The sequence below is a fragment of the Microplitis mediator genome, chromosome 7 (genome assembly GCF_029852145.1).
Source record: "Microplitis mediator isolate UGA2020A chromosome 7, iyMicMedi2.1, whole genome shotgun sequence".
NCBI lineage: Eukaryota > Metazoa > Arthropoda > Insecta > Hymenoptera > Braconidae > Microplitis > Microplitis mediator.
Window position 1 is genome coordinate 5311736 of NC_079975.1, and position 13567 is coordinate 5325302.

A 13567-nucleotide genomic window follows, 5' to 3' on the forward strand; every position below is an offset into this window, starting at 1 on the left:
GTTATAATATTTTTAATCAAAAAAATTTTTTTTGCATGTTTTTAAATGGGAAATTTCAAATAGCTACCGACACCTTTTAAAATTGAGCTAAAAATTTTGCCCAATGGGAGAATTTTTTCTCGATATATAGTTCCTTTTTAAGACATAAATTCGATAGGTTGGTTTTTTTGGCTCACCCTAATGTATATATGTATATAATTATTAATTTCTTAATTGAATCAGAATATTGTATAATATTTTTTAAAAAAATGTTCTAAAAGGGTCCAAAAAATGGTCTTTAGCTTAAAATAAGATTATAAATAATTTAACTTGTTATTTGTGATGGTTAAATGGCTTTTAAAGAATTTAATATATAAAAAATATAGTTTTTTTAATTTATATAAATATATATATCTATATTTAAAAAAAATATGAAAATTCATTTGTAGTTTTTTTAAAATTAAACATGTTTCCTTTATTTTTTATCGATAAAACCACATTTTTCGTAGCTATATGTCATTATAAAAATTTGTCGGATGAGAAAAAAATTAATAACTTATGAAATAAAAATTTTAAAAATAATTTAAAAAAATTCATCTGTAGATTTTGATGAAATGAAGAGATGAATTTTTTTTTTTTTTCATTTTAGTCATTATTTAAATAGATACAGCTTAATATAAATTCTATAAATTTTATTGAAAAAAAAAAAAAAGTCATCTGTAGTTCGTTTAAAAAGAATGTAAATGGGTTAATTTGATATTTTTTTATTGATATATATTTCTGAAAATGTTCATTAAAGTTTTATTTTAAAAATTATAGCTCCAAAAAAGAAAGTAAGAAAAAAAGAATAAAATCCGTGTAAAGATAATTTGAAAACGAATACATTCCCGAGTCTTAAAATTTTTTAAATCGTTTTTTCGCAGAAATATCGATTGTTGAACTTTTCGATTGTCTGATGTCTGCTACATTCACACTCATAAAAGTATAAACTTATACTTTATATTTTGGTTATTAATAAAAATTTTATATAACAAATATGAAAAATAATTTTATCATTGTAATGAAATAAAAAAATATATAAAAAGTCATTATTAGAAAGTAAGTTCTGAAACAATCAGAAACAAAAGAATATATAAGTAAATTTACTTAAATCTATCGGGTCATTGATGACAGAAGAAAAGAAGTAAATATGAATTTAAATTGACATTTATTTTTAATTATAATTATGGAGTCGCATTTAATTAATAATGAATTTTTTTCTTGTTTTTTTAGTTCATAAAAATGTCAGGTTATGCAAGTGAGGATGAAATTCAAAAACTGAGAGCCGCAATTACAAAAGGTGATGAAGATGAGGTACGTAAATTTTTAAGCGGCTTTCAAGAACAAGATAAAATATTGTCAGCAATATTAAAGTGGGATGAAGGTTATGATTTTTTACGGGTGTCATTGAAAGAAAAATGGCGGGAAATAGGAATATTGCTTTTAAAACACGGCGTCGAAGTTAATAAAATAAATTGCAGACAAACTCACAACTCGCCTCTATTCTGGGCAATTTTAAACGAAGACATTGAAATAGTTGAGATGATAATCGCAAAAGGAGCGGATGTTAATTACAAAAATTCTTCCGGTAAATTGGCTATTTTTGGGGCCGTTGAAAAAAACAACCAAGAGTTGGTTAATTTATTATTAGCTCAGAAAAATGTTGTCGTTAATTCTAAAAATATATATGTGCCTCTTGAAGCCGCTGCTAAAGTCGGAAACCAAAAGATATTTGATTCACTTGTCCGTCAGGGTGCGACTGCCAACACAAGTTACAGTCCTGGTGAAACCATTTTCCAAATTGCTGTCGAACGCGGGTACTTGAGTACAGTAAAAAATATTTTAAATGAACATTCAAATCTTCATGAAGACATTGGAAATAAAAATTTACTCGCGTCTGCAATAATTGGCTGCGGAGATGAATACAAGGAAATTGTAAATCTTCTTACCGATCACGGTTTTGTAGTTGATCCTGATTACATAAATAACAATAAATTAGTTGCTGCTGCTGTTTACAATAAATATTATAAAATAACTGAAGATCTTTTAAAATTAGGCGCTGCAGTTAACGTTGTAAGCGATTTCCACAAAAGTACACCTTTGAGAATAGCTTGTGAAAAAAATTCTGAAGATTTTGTTAAATTGTTACTCAAGTATGGAGCTGATGTAAATTTTAAAGGCCAATATAATATGACTGCTTTATATGAGGCCGTCAGAAATTCATACTTCGAAATAACTAAATTACTCTTAGATAATAACGCAACTATTGGTGACCAAGGTCTTTTGCACAACGCGGTGTTAAGAGGATCCACAGAAATCGTAAGAATTCTACTTGACCGCGGCGCTAATATACACGGTATAAATTCCTATGGTATGTCAGCACTACACCGCGTTACATATATCACTGAATGGAATAAAACCAAAGAAGGCGTCGAAATAGCCAAGTTACTTTTAGCTAGAGGCGCGAATTTAAATTTAAAAAATCAAGATGGTGAAACACCAGTTGTTTGTGCTGTCAAAAATGAAAGAAGTCACATTTTAAAAGTATTCATTGACAACATGGAACACGTTGACAATCCTTGTGTTAATGATATGCCACTGCTGCATTACGCATCCTCACTTGGAAAAGCTCAATGTGTGAGAGCTATTCTCAAGTGCAAAGCAAAGGTTAATCATCCGACAAAAGTAACTCTTAAAACGCCCCTTCATTTTGCTGTATCCTCAAATAAAGTCTGTGAAATTTTGATTAAAGTAAATGCTAACGTTAATGCTAAAGACTGGAAGGGTAGAACTCCGTTACATTATTGTATACTAGAAAAAGCTGATTTAGATGTAGTTGAAACACTTCTTAAAAATAATGCCGATGTTGACTGTTTGGACGAAGATGAATTGACGCCTTTAGTTATGGCCGGTAAGACTAATCGCCCGGAATATATCGATATTCTTTTAAAATATCAAGCTGATGTTAAATCTGTTTCTCAAAGCGGTAAGACGGCTCTACATTATTTTTCTAAGCGCGTTAATGAGGTTGGATTCAGAAAGTTATTGAGTTATAATGCTGATGCCGATAAAGAATGGGTCAAAAATCGAAGCCCTTCTTCGTACTTTGTAAACGTTCATCGGTATTACCGAAATTATAATAATAATCATCAACGAAATAACCGACGGTTATCACAAGCTGAAATTATTGAAAAATTACAGCAGTGTAAAAGTATTATTAGATGTCACGCAGCGCACATAGCTAGACTTTATGTACTTGACTATTTTGTTAAAGCAAAAGAATCGATGTGGGACAAAGCAAAAGAAACTGAAGACAAATTGAACACTGAATTTTGTAATGACGTTAAAATCATTCCTAAAAACTTCCTAGTTTCGTGTAAAGAAGAACTGAATAAGATGAAAAGAGAAAGAATTGGTACTAGTGGTGTTAAATTTTTCTCTTTGTTTGAAAGATCAAATCATCAGATCGCGAGATTAGCGCAAAATGAGAGCATCGAACAAGTTTTCAAATCTGATGTTATGAAGGACAAGTTTCCAGTTTACAATGACATGCTGGAGGCACGAATTAAATTGGCATTACACAGAAAAGAAATTATTGATAAAGATGAGGAGTCTTGTATTTATGCGTTTTTTGGAGGCGTGCCTCAAAATTGTTGCGAAGAAATTTTTGATTATTTAGACACTAAAAGTTTGAATAATTTTATCACCGCGAGTAAAACTGCTGTAAAGTTACGAGAGTTTAAACCGCCGAGAAGTAAATCTGGTCCTCGAGTTAAGAGAATGAGAAAAGTTTAATCTTTTATTTTTTTTATCAATGGTCGCTACTTAAATGTGTGATTTTCTATATTTACATTCCATGACACTAGTTAATTATTCACATGAATAATTAATATCATTTATCAATAGTAAATACTATTTATTATTTTAAAATAAAAAAAAATTATTTTTAACTAAAAAATGTATAAAATTACAAATATTTTCTCAAGTATACTTGTAACGTACATTAATTTTTAGTATGCAAGTATCTTAAGTTTGTATCCGTATAAAAAAAAATCTAAACTTCAAAAAGTGACACAACGGATTTTTCTTAAACGATTTTTCAACTTCTGAAAATACAGAAAGGAAAACAAGACTTGTTACTAAAAATCAAAATTTTTAGACTCTTTTGTAAACTTTTTTTGATTCTCCGTTAAAAGTGATGAATTTTATTATTTTTTCAGCGCGAAATACTGTCAGTTTTTCAAAATTTGAAAAAAGTTTGATGTTGTGTCAAATTTTGAAGTTTAGAATAGCTACCGCGTTTTCAATAATTTTCTTACGGAATAGTATTAATAAGTTTGTTCTTTTTTTTTCTTTGATGTAAAAATAACCTGATTTTTATATTTACTTAACTTTATTTCATCTAATTATTTAAATTAGAGAATAATATGTAAACAAATTCCATAATTAAATGGGATATATATTTAATACTTCACTAAAACCATTAATTTTTATGATGACTTAAATGATTAGATAAGTTTTGAGTCATAAATTATTATTTCATATGATCATTCATCAAGAGGTTGGAAGGTTCATAAATATCACTTATTTTTTTAAAAATGTCTGATATATTATTTTCATCTGCTGTCTATAATAAGGACAATATATATGTAATATTTATGTCTCAAATGTTATTAGTTTAATGTTAAAAAAATATTTTTATACCGAAGATGTAAAAGTTTAAAAAATAAAAAATTTTCTTGACAAATTATTGGTTGAAAAATAATTCTTCAATAAATTCGATTTATTTTTTACTCAATTTTAATATTTTACTTTTTACCGCACACGGAGAAAACTGTGAGCTCGAAACCTACAAGTTTTTATTATGCTGTCGACCAAACTTGAAACAGGAAGGGAAGCATCCAAAAAATTATTGTGCTCATACGATAAATTATTATGCTGTATCACAATACTTACTACGCGCGAGACACTTATCGATAAGCTTTTATACTAATTACTTTCATACATCACAATAATTTTGATGCAGCATAATAATTTTTTATAAGAGTATAGTAATTTTTTGGATACTTTACTTTCTGTTTCAAGTTTGGTCGACAGCAGAATAAAAATTGGTAGGTTTTGAGCCAACATTTTTCTCCGTGCATATTAATTTTTAAGAATTAGTTAAAATATGGTTCCAAGTAGCTGACAGAGCGATTCCCTCTCCCATAATAATCATAGTTTCTTGTAAAAAAAAAACAAAACAACTTTTAATTACTCGGTGTCATTTAAAAAGAAAAATTAATGTCCTTGAATTGAGAAAGAAACAATTTAATAGCTTTGTTAGAAGCGTTTTATCTTTTTATAATAAAAGTCATAATAGTGTTTTTTTTGTTAGTAATTAATTTGCTTCATCAAAAGTCAATTATTTTTTGTCGACATTTTTATTAAAAAATGACGATTACCGAACGGATTTCGAAATCTTATAGAAAATAAAAAATTATAAATTTCCTTATCTTAGTATTCTCTAAAAAATGATTGTTCAATAAAATTGATTTATTGTGTATTCAATACAAAAAATATTTGTATATTTCTAATATAAAAACATATGTAGGATTTTGTTAGATTTAATGTTTAATTTTTTATTGTTTAGTTATAATTGATAAGTAAAAATGAGACGTTAAAATATGGTTTCAAGTAGATAACAAAGAGCGGCCCCCACTCCCATAATAAATTATATTTTTGAGTAAAAAACAGCTTTTAATTACTCGATGTTATATGAAAGAAACAAAATTTAATGTCCTTGAGTTGAGAAAAAAACAATTTAATAGCTTTGTTAGAAGCGTTTTATAATTATAATAGTATTTTTTATCATAAGTAATTAGTTATTATTTTTCCACATTCCTTTGTATAAATGACGGAAAAATTTATATATAAATCAGTACTATTGTTGTCAACTGTCGTAATATAACTCATACTTTATAAAATTCATAAATAAATATCAATTGAATTTCAAACAAAATACCCGTCAAAATGATGACCAATAAGTTAACTCTATTAATTTTCTTATCACTTATTGCTGTTTCACTGACAAAACGGGATGCTGTAAGTAAAATTTATATAATCAAATTGAATAAAAATATATATTCATATCAAATACTATTGCACCCCTCGAACGCGAAGCGGAGAGCTAGAGCTCTACTGTCGTCAAACTTAAAAGCCGGATTGTCGTTAACTCAAATCATCTCCACTAATTTTGTATATCACTCAAATAAGCAAAAAAAATTCACTTATGTTAAGACGACATTCTACTAAACACTTGTAATATGATTTAAATCCTGTTTGTTGGGTATATTATTTAAAAAAATGATTGATAATTCTTTGTTGGACGTCAATTTGGATGTCTATCGGGATTTACGTACACGTAAATACGATATCTCGTGAACCATTCACTGAATAGACTTGTTTTCTTTTATCATCTTCTAAGTTTAAACAAATCTGTCTACTTTAGTAGGGTTGGTTTTTATTTTTTTTCATTTATTATTTAAAACTTATTTTTTCGATCGACTAAAGAAGAATTTTTGATATCGAATATAAAAATAAATTAATTAATCAAAAAATATGAGCGTTTGAGGTTTGCGCTTTTGGATTTTCTAATTTTTTTTTTTTACAGACAAAGGGTAAATTAACTTACAAATGTTCAAAGAATGATGTGAAATTAAGTTTTAAAAATTACCCAGAAACTAAAGTATCTATGTATACTGATACTTCAAAACCTGAGTGCAATAAACATTTCGGCATCGACGAAAAACCAGAATTTTCCATAAAGTTTCCAACTTGTGCAAAAAAATTCGTTTTGGTCATTGAGGAATTCAGAGATGGAGATATAGATCCTTCTACATACTCGAAAGAAATAGACTGCGAAAAATAAACGCGTTCAATATCTTACAGCGATTAAATAAATTTTAATACAAGTAAAATTTATACTGAATGTATTAAAGATCATTAAATTTTTTAATCGCAACTTGTAATTTTTTAATAAATTATTCCTTTCAAATTATCAAAGGCAAAATTTGATTCTTACTTTAAATCCCATCAATAAGTCGCCGCATATTTAATTGTTGGCTTCTATTCTAACAGCAATCAATCATACCGAGCATACGTGGTCATAAATCTGGAGGTAATTATTTAATTTACTTCAAATAAATCGAGGAAGTTTAAAAATAATAAACACGCATATATTTTGAATTAATGAATTTTTATTTAATTAGTTAGAAGGTGAGCTAACACGAAATTGTACAGCAATAACTAAATACGTCGCAATTGTACCAGTAATCTAAAAAAATAATAATCATTTGTTATAAAAAATATTTTTAATGTAATTTATGAAATCAAAATCTTGTAATTAAAACTTACGACTGCCAGAAGAGTACGATCTAGTGGTATGATACCACAGGCTGTAAATTCGACAGTCAGATGCCAGAGATCGTTTGAAAATTTACTTAACTATAATTGAAAAAAATTAATCATTAAAAGTTTTAATGCTGGCAAAAATACTCAATTATCAGCCTCTTGTTTATTTTCCCGAAAAATAATTTAAATGGATGAAGATCCAAACTCTGCATTCCGTTCAGATCTAATTTTTGGAATAATTTAAATTTATGTAGATCTAGATAGTAATTTAATATTCAAAATTTTGATTTTAAAAGAGTCTAGAACTTAAAAAAAAAATTTTTTTCCATCAAACCACAGGAATTTCGTAACAACTTTAATTATTTTATATATTTTATCAATAATTATAAGCATTTATTTCAAGATTTTCTTATTAATCATTGAAATGAAGTTCACTTTAAAAAAATAGTGGAGTGAATGCCGAGCGGATGACTGTTTATTTATTTAATCCCCTCGGAGTGAAAATTACTCCGAAGGGGAGTTTAATTTAATATTTAAAATCCGCTTCGGAGTGAAATTCACTCCTAAAAGATGTTCATTTTAATATTAAAACTCCGAATCGGAGAGAATGCAGATTGAAATAAAATCTAGATCACTCCGAAATCACTCAGCTAAAAAAGCATACTCCCTATTTACTCCGTATGCAGAGTAATTTTTTTTTAAACTCCGGAACTTCAAGTGAGTTCGGATTGAAATAAAATCCGTCATCACTCCGAATTTACTCTAATTTTTTTTACAGTGTATTGATTATTATAATAAAGTTCAATTATTCTAGAATCAATGAATAAATTAAAAAAATTTTCATGGCCTACTCAAAATTTGAAATTAATAATACTCAGTTTCAATGCGTTTTTATACCCTTTCAAAAAAGTTATTTAGTTTACCCTAAATAATTATCATCAAAATATTTAGTTTATTTACTTTTTTCACTATTTTATCATCCATCGAGTATCGATCCATAAGTGAATTTACCATTCTAGCAGTTTTTCTATTCTAAAAATTCAAAATTCAAAATAAATATTCATAATTAAAAAATTTTTAAACTTTCTCAAATTATTATTACATCACTTACCTGTTTTATTAATTGAGTGACAACAGTAGTTAATGTTATAAATAAAAATATACTTCCTAATATGAACAATCCCGACAAATATTCACCGGTGTCAATTTTTTGTTTGTCAATCAGAGCTATAATTATGTAATACAAATTCAACAGAGTTCTAATAGCAAACATAATGATGACAATCAAAAGCGGCAACCCATAAAAATCTGTTGCATCGTCGCACATTTCACACAATTCAACATACGCGTATTTGATACTCGAAATATCATTGAGAACCGAGTAACGTGACAGCGGTATTTTACTTTCCATTGTACCCAGTTTTGAAATTGTCATGTTAATACTTTTGAACCGTTTTTTCAACATATTTATGAGAATCGCGTACTGTATTATCACCCAACTGCTGATAAAGTATGGGATACTTATGGCAAATACAATTTCCACTGACATATAATAGATTTCCCTCATTATTATTAAGCATGACGTTATGGCTAAATTAATAGTAAATATAAAATAATTTGTATTATCATTTGCCATTTTGTAATCTGCACATTTGTTTAATTTCTGGTCGACATTTTTAAATCGCCTGTTTACGCTTATTATCAATTTTTGTTGGAAAATATAAATAAGCGGTATCAAACTTATACAAAGTGTTGCGATGAATGAAAGTTTAACTGCAACTGCATCTAATATTGGACGGGAATCGATTTTAGTTGACGATATGTTGAGTACAATAAAAATACCAAAACAAATATATGTTATAAATAATAAAACATTATAACAAGATCCGGCGCGGGAAAAATAACATTCGAAATTATGATTTTTGAGTCGTTGATTTTTACAGATCCCGGAAGTGTCAATCGTCCAGGGCGAGAGTCCAATTGCTTTTAAAAATATTTGATGAATAAATGTAAAATATTTGTAATATACTGAGTCAACTTTGTTATAATTTGAATTTTTTTTTAATTTATTCAAATTTATTCGCTCCATTGCTCGATTTGGATTTTATAAATAAATTTAACAATGGGTTTACTTTACAGTGTCATGGTAAATACTAATAAGTAGCACGAAAACGTCGTTAGATTTTATGTCTGATTTTCGTGATTGTTGTCTTTTTTCCATCAACACACATTACATTGATAGTTTGATTAAAGTGGCGTAGAAACCGAATGGGTAAAAAAAATAATCTATTTTTCGGGTATTTTTTATCTTTCATCGCGCTATGAATTATTATATGCAATCATAATCGATATTTATTACTTTTTTTGATAAAAAGAATGTATACTTTTTTATATTTAAAAAATATTCATATTATTTAACAGGTTTTGTCTTTCCGAATCTTTATCACTAAAAGTTCTATTTTACTTAACATTTAATTACTTTTATAGTTTTTATATCATTATATGATCATTTGAATACTCAGTTATCACATCTGTTATAAACAATAATTTATAAAGATTCTATAACAAACTTGCTTACGCAAAAGGTTCTCGACACATGTAAAATATAATAAAAATAGGTTTTACTATAAAAAATGTATATGACTTTTACTTAATTAAATGTAAATACCGAAATAATTATTAGATATTTAGTAAAGTACTTAGAACAGTCAAATGAGTGCTTAAATAATTAAGTACGGCTTTAAGGTTTTAGGTTTATCATACGTATCATGGTCAAGATTAATAAAAGCATTGCGTTCTTTTGCATCATTCAAAAGATCCTTCCACATGATATTCTCCTTCAATAGAAAAAGTTAATAATTTTTAAATTTGTTTACATTACAGAGAAGTGTCAGCTATTTCACTAAAAAAACTTACCTCATATTTTTCAAAATTACCGCAAATTATCATACTTTTTTTGGCTCTCGTCAAACTAGCACAAAGCCTGCTTGGAACGTCAATGTAATTTACGTCGTAACTACGAACGCAGGACATTATAATAATATCGCACTCTATACTTTGAAAATGATCCACTATTTTTACTTCACAGACATTTATTTTTTCTTTACGTTCTGTGCAAACATATTTAGTTCTATAAAAAAAATTAATATTGAATTAGAGATTTTTAATTAAATTTTATACGAAATAAATCACTGGCTTTGACCGTTCAGTGCCGGCATCGAATCCATACACTGATCAACTAAAATCGTGATTACTTCTTTAAAATCTTACACAATAAATATTAGTTCAATCAATATCTTCATAATGATTATTAATTACAAATTGGAGAGTAAATTCAAGTTTAGAATAATACCTTTTTTCGAGTAACTCAGTTATTAAATCCTGTTGTACCGTAAGCGAAATAATACCTATAGTAATTGTAGAATTTACTTTCTCTAAATTTATTTGTGTCATTAAAGTATAAGCCACATTGACGACTAGTTTAGCTTCTCCGACGTTTAAATAATAATCATCTGATACTTCAAGACATGAATGATTGAGAACTCTGTATTTATAGAAACAAGTTGTTTCTACAGGAACACTGTTCTTTAAGGCTCCTTTGTAAAAAAATTTATTCGGCCACTGTGCAATTGATTCATCCATACGATATTGAACGTCTAACGAAAGAATTGGATTTTTTTCTGTACCTTTAAATATTTTTTCAGCTCTAGCAAATAGTGATTGATCTAAATCATTGTTTTTTATTCCCTAAAAATTTTTTATAAATATAATATATTATTATTTAAATGTTATAAAAATTTAACTACCTCAGAATAAAATTTTGGCCAAAGTAGCTTGGAATCACCAACGAGAATTAAAGTTTTTACACCGAGCATCAAAGGTAGGAATGAATGACATTCACTAGCTTGAGGCGCCTCGTCAATAATGCAAATTGGTATTTTCATATATCTGTTCAGTAGAAGTAGAAAAATTTTGTTTACCGATAGATTGATAGAAAAATAAAAAATTTTAAATATTTTAAGTAAACTAAATCTTACTTGATGTAGGATTGCATGAAATAACTCTGATAAGATGACAAAGTCCCAGCGATTATATTGTATTGTTTTAACAAACTGCTTTTTTCATCTCGACGCATTTTAGACTACAGTTAATTCAAATTTTAAATACAAAATTGTTAGGAACGATGGTTTTAAAAAAATTAAAATTAATACCGAAAACCGTGAAATTGACACTTGTCGAACCGATTCATTCATACTTTCTGTAATACCAATGCGAACTATAGTGAACTCGATTCCCTGGTCTGAAAATATTATTAAATATTAATAAAAAAAAATATGGGCATGGGTTGGCCAGCCTCAAAACTTCCCGCTCTTTTCGAGCTCCTTGAAAATCTAGACCCAGGGCCCGGTGTTGTGAAAAAAAATTAAAATCGTCATCGGACACCTTTAGGAAGATAACTCTAATAAACTTTTGGATTGTCTCAATGACGATCGATATATTATTTACAAGTTCAATGTTTCAGGTAACTTTGATAATTAAAAAAAAAGTCCTTGGGATGACACTAACTTTTGAGTCGCGATTGTTCTTTTAGCAGTTGCAGGACAATTGAGTCAATTGCTAAATTAGAATGAGCGCAAATTAGCATTTGTTCAGTACTCTTTCTATGTATCATAGTTAGAACACTATTAACAATAACTTTTGTTTTTCCAGTTCCTGCAGGCCCTGATACCATATAAATTCCAGTTTTCTTGTCCTCAACTGTTTTAACAATTTTTCCTACAATCTCTAATTGTTTTTGATTCAAATTATCCTATTGGAATAATTAAAATATCATTATAGGTATCGTATTAATAAATAATTGTTGTTAAAAAATTTACCGCTGTAACTATTTCAAATTTATCATCATTATTAATTATTGAAAATTCATAATCATTGATACTAGGCTTTAAAATGGCATCACATAGTGGAGAATTAGGAAGATTTATCAATGAATCGATCAATTTTAAATATGGTGATATCCCCCAAATTGTTTCTACACTAATTGACGCTGGTATCTTATCAAATGTTGAATATTTGGTCACTAATTGATAAGTCAACTCAATTTCATCTACAAAAAAAAGGTAATTTAAATACTTATGATATAAAAATTGTATATTTTACATTTATTACAACTATTTATATTAAATAAAATAAAATTTTCAACCAGTTCTTTCTCTTTTAATATATGACGACAAAAATCCAAATTGTTGATTATTATCGTTCAATTTATTGGTAAATCTTACAAAACTTTCACATTTTGGAGGATTTACTTCTACTTCAGGATCAACAGGCAATGAAGTATGTACTTTTAAACAAAGAAGCAGATCATCCTTGGAATTCACTCGTTTGTATTTAAGAGAATGTTCATATACAAACAATCTCAATACAGAATCCCTAGTATTTAAATTTAAATAAAAAATAAATCGTTACAGTTAAATAAAAAATATTTTATTTATATTTAGTGATGTATTGCTTACTTATTTTCGGATTTTTTATTGTCTTCATTGATTCTTCTCAATTTATACCAAAATTCGTGCAAAAGAACTGATAATTGAACTTTGTAATAATTGTCAAAGGTATCATAAGATGACGATGGGGATATCAGTTTAAATGGTATGTCATCATTGGACAATATATTGTTATCGTTATTATCATCATCCAAAACTAACTTTGGATCCCATTGAAGAATATGATACAAAAATTCTTCTCTAGTGAAGTTCGTGCCGATGTTTAGAGAATTCATAATCAGATTCTATTATGTTCAATATCAATTACTCATAATCACATTCCAATTAATGGATTAGAAATAAAGTTCTATGAATATGTTTGCGCTCAATGAATAAACCGGTAAATAAAAGTAAATACTTGATATTAAATTGAGTATTTAAAAAAAATTCGATTGAATTATAGTCTGATTGTTGCTGAGCATTTACTACGCATTTATCTTGTAGGGATGGGCGATATCTATCGATGTTTGTTTTCTTAAGTATCGATGTTTTCTATCGATATTTTTTGGAGACGATATATCGATACTCGATAATAAAAAACTAAAACTATCGATGTGTTTTTTTCAATATCGCCCATCCCTAATTCCCTACTTCAAATTAATGGCAAGTTC

General features: G+C 27.6%; 3 protein-coding genes across 3 annotated transcripts; 1 reads left to right on the top strand and 2 right to left on the bottom strand.

Annotated features, from left to right (window-relative positions):
* The first annotated feature begins 790 nt into the window (after positions 1–790).
* Positions 791–4722, top strand: LOC130671736 (ankyrin-3-like). The gene is made up of 2 exons (XM_057475797.1): positions 791–1162; positions 1252–4722. Exon 2 carries the CDS (start codon positions 1261–1263, stop codon positions 3811–3813), a length of 2553 nt encoding a protein of 850 aa, XP_057331780.1. The 5' UTR covers positions 791–1162; positions 1252–1260; the 3' UTR covers positions 3814–4722.
* Positions 4723–7226: 2504 nt separating this feature from the next.
* On the bottom strand, positions 7227–9499 carry LOC130671858 (putative gustatory receptor 28b). Its single transcript, XM_057475959.1, has 4 exons — positions 8522–9499; positions 8371–8442; positions 7414–7503; positions 7227–7333 (listed from the first exon to the last, which is right to left on the bottom strand). Exons 1-4 carry the CDS (start codon positions 9497–9499, stop codon positions 7265–7267), a joined length of 1209 nt encoding a protein of 402 aa, XP_057331942.1. The 3' UTR covers positions 7227–7264.
* On the bottom strand, positions 8522–13394 carry LOC130671857 (uncharacterized). The gene is made up of 10 exons (XM_057475958.1): positions 12927–13394; positions 12614–12843; positions 12288–12517; positions 11977–12220; positions 11622–11710; positions 11448–11551; positions 11217–11358; positions 10763–11157; positions 10327–10540; positions 8522–10247 (listed from the first exon to the last, which is right to left on the bottom strand). Exons 1-10 carry the CDS (start codon positions 13190–13192, stop codon positions 10131–10133), a joined length of 2031 nt encoding a protein of 676 aa, XP_057331941.1. The 5' UTR covers positions 13193–13394; the 3' UTR covers positions 8522–10130.
* Positions 13395–13567: the final 173 nt, after the last annotated feature.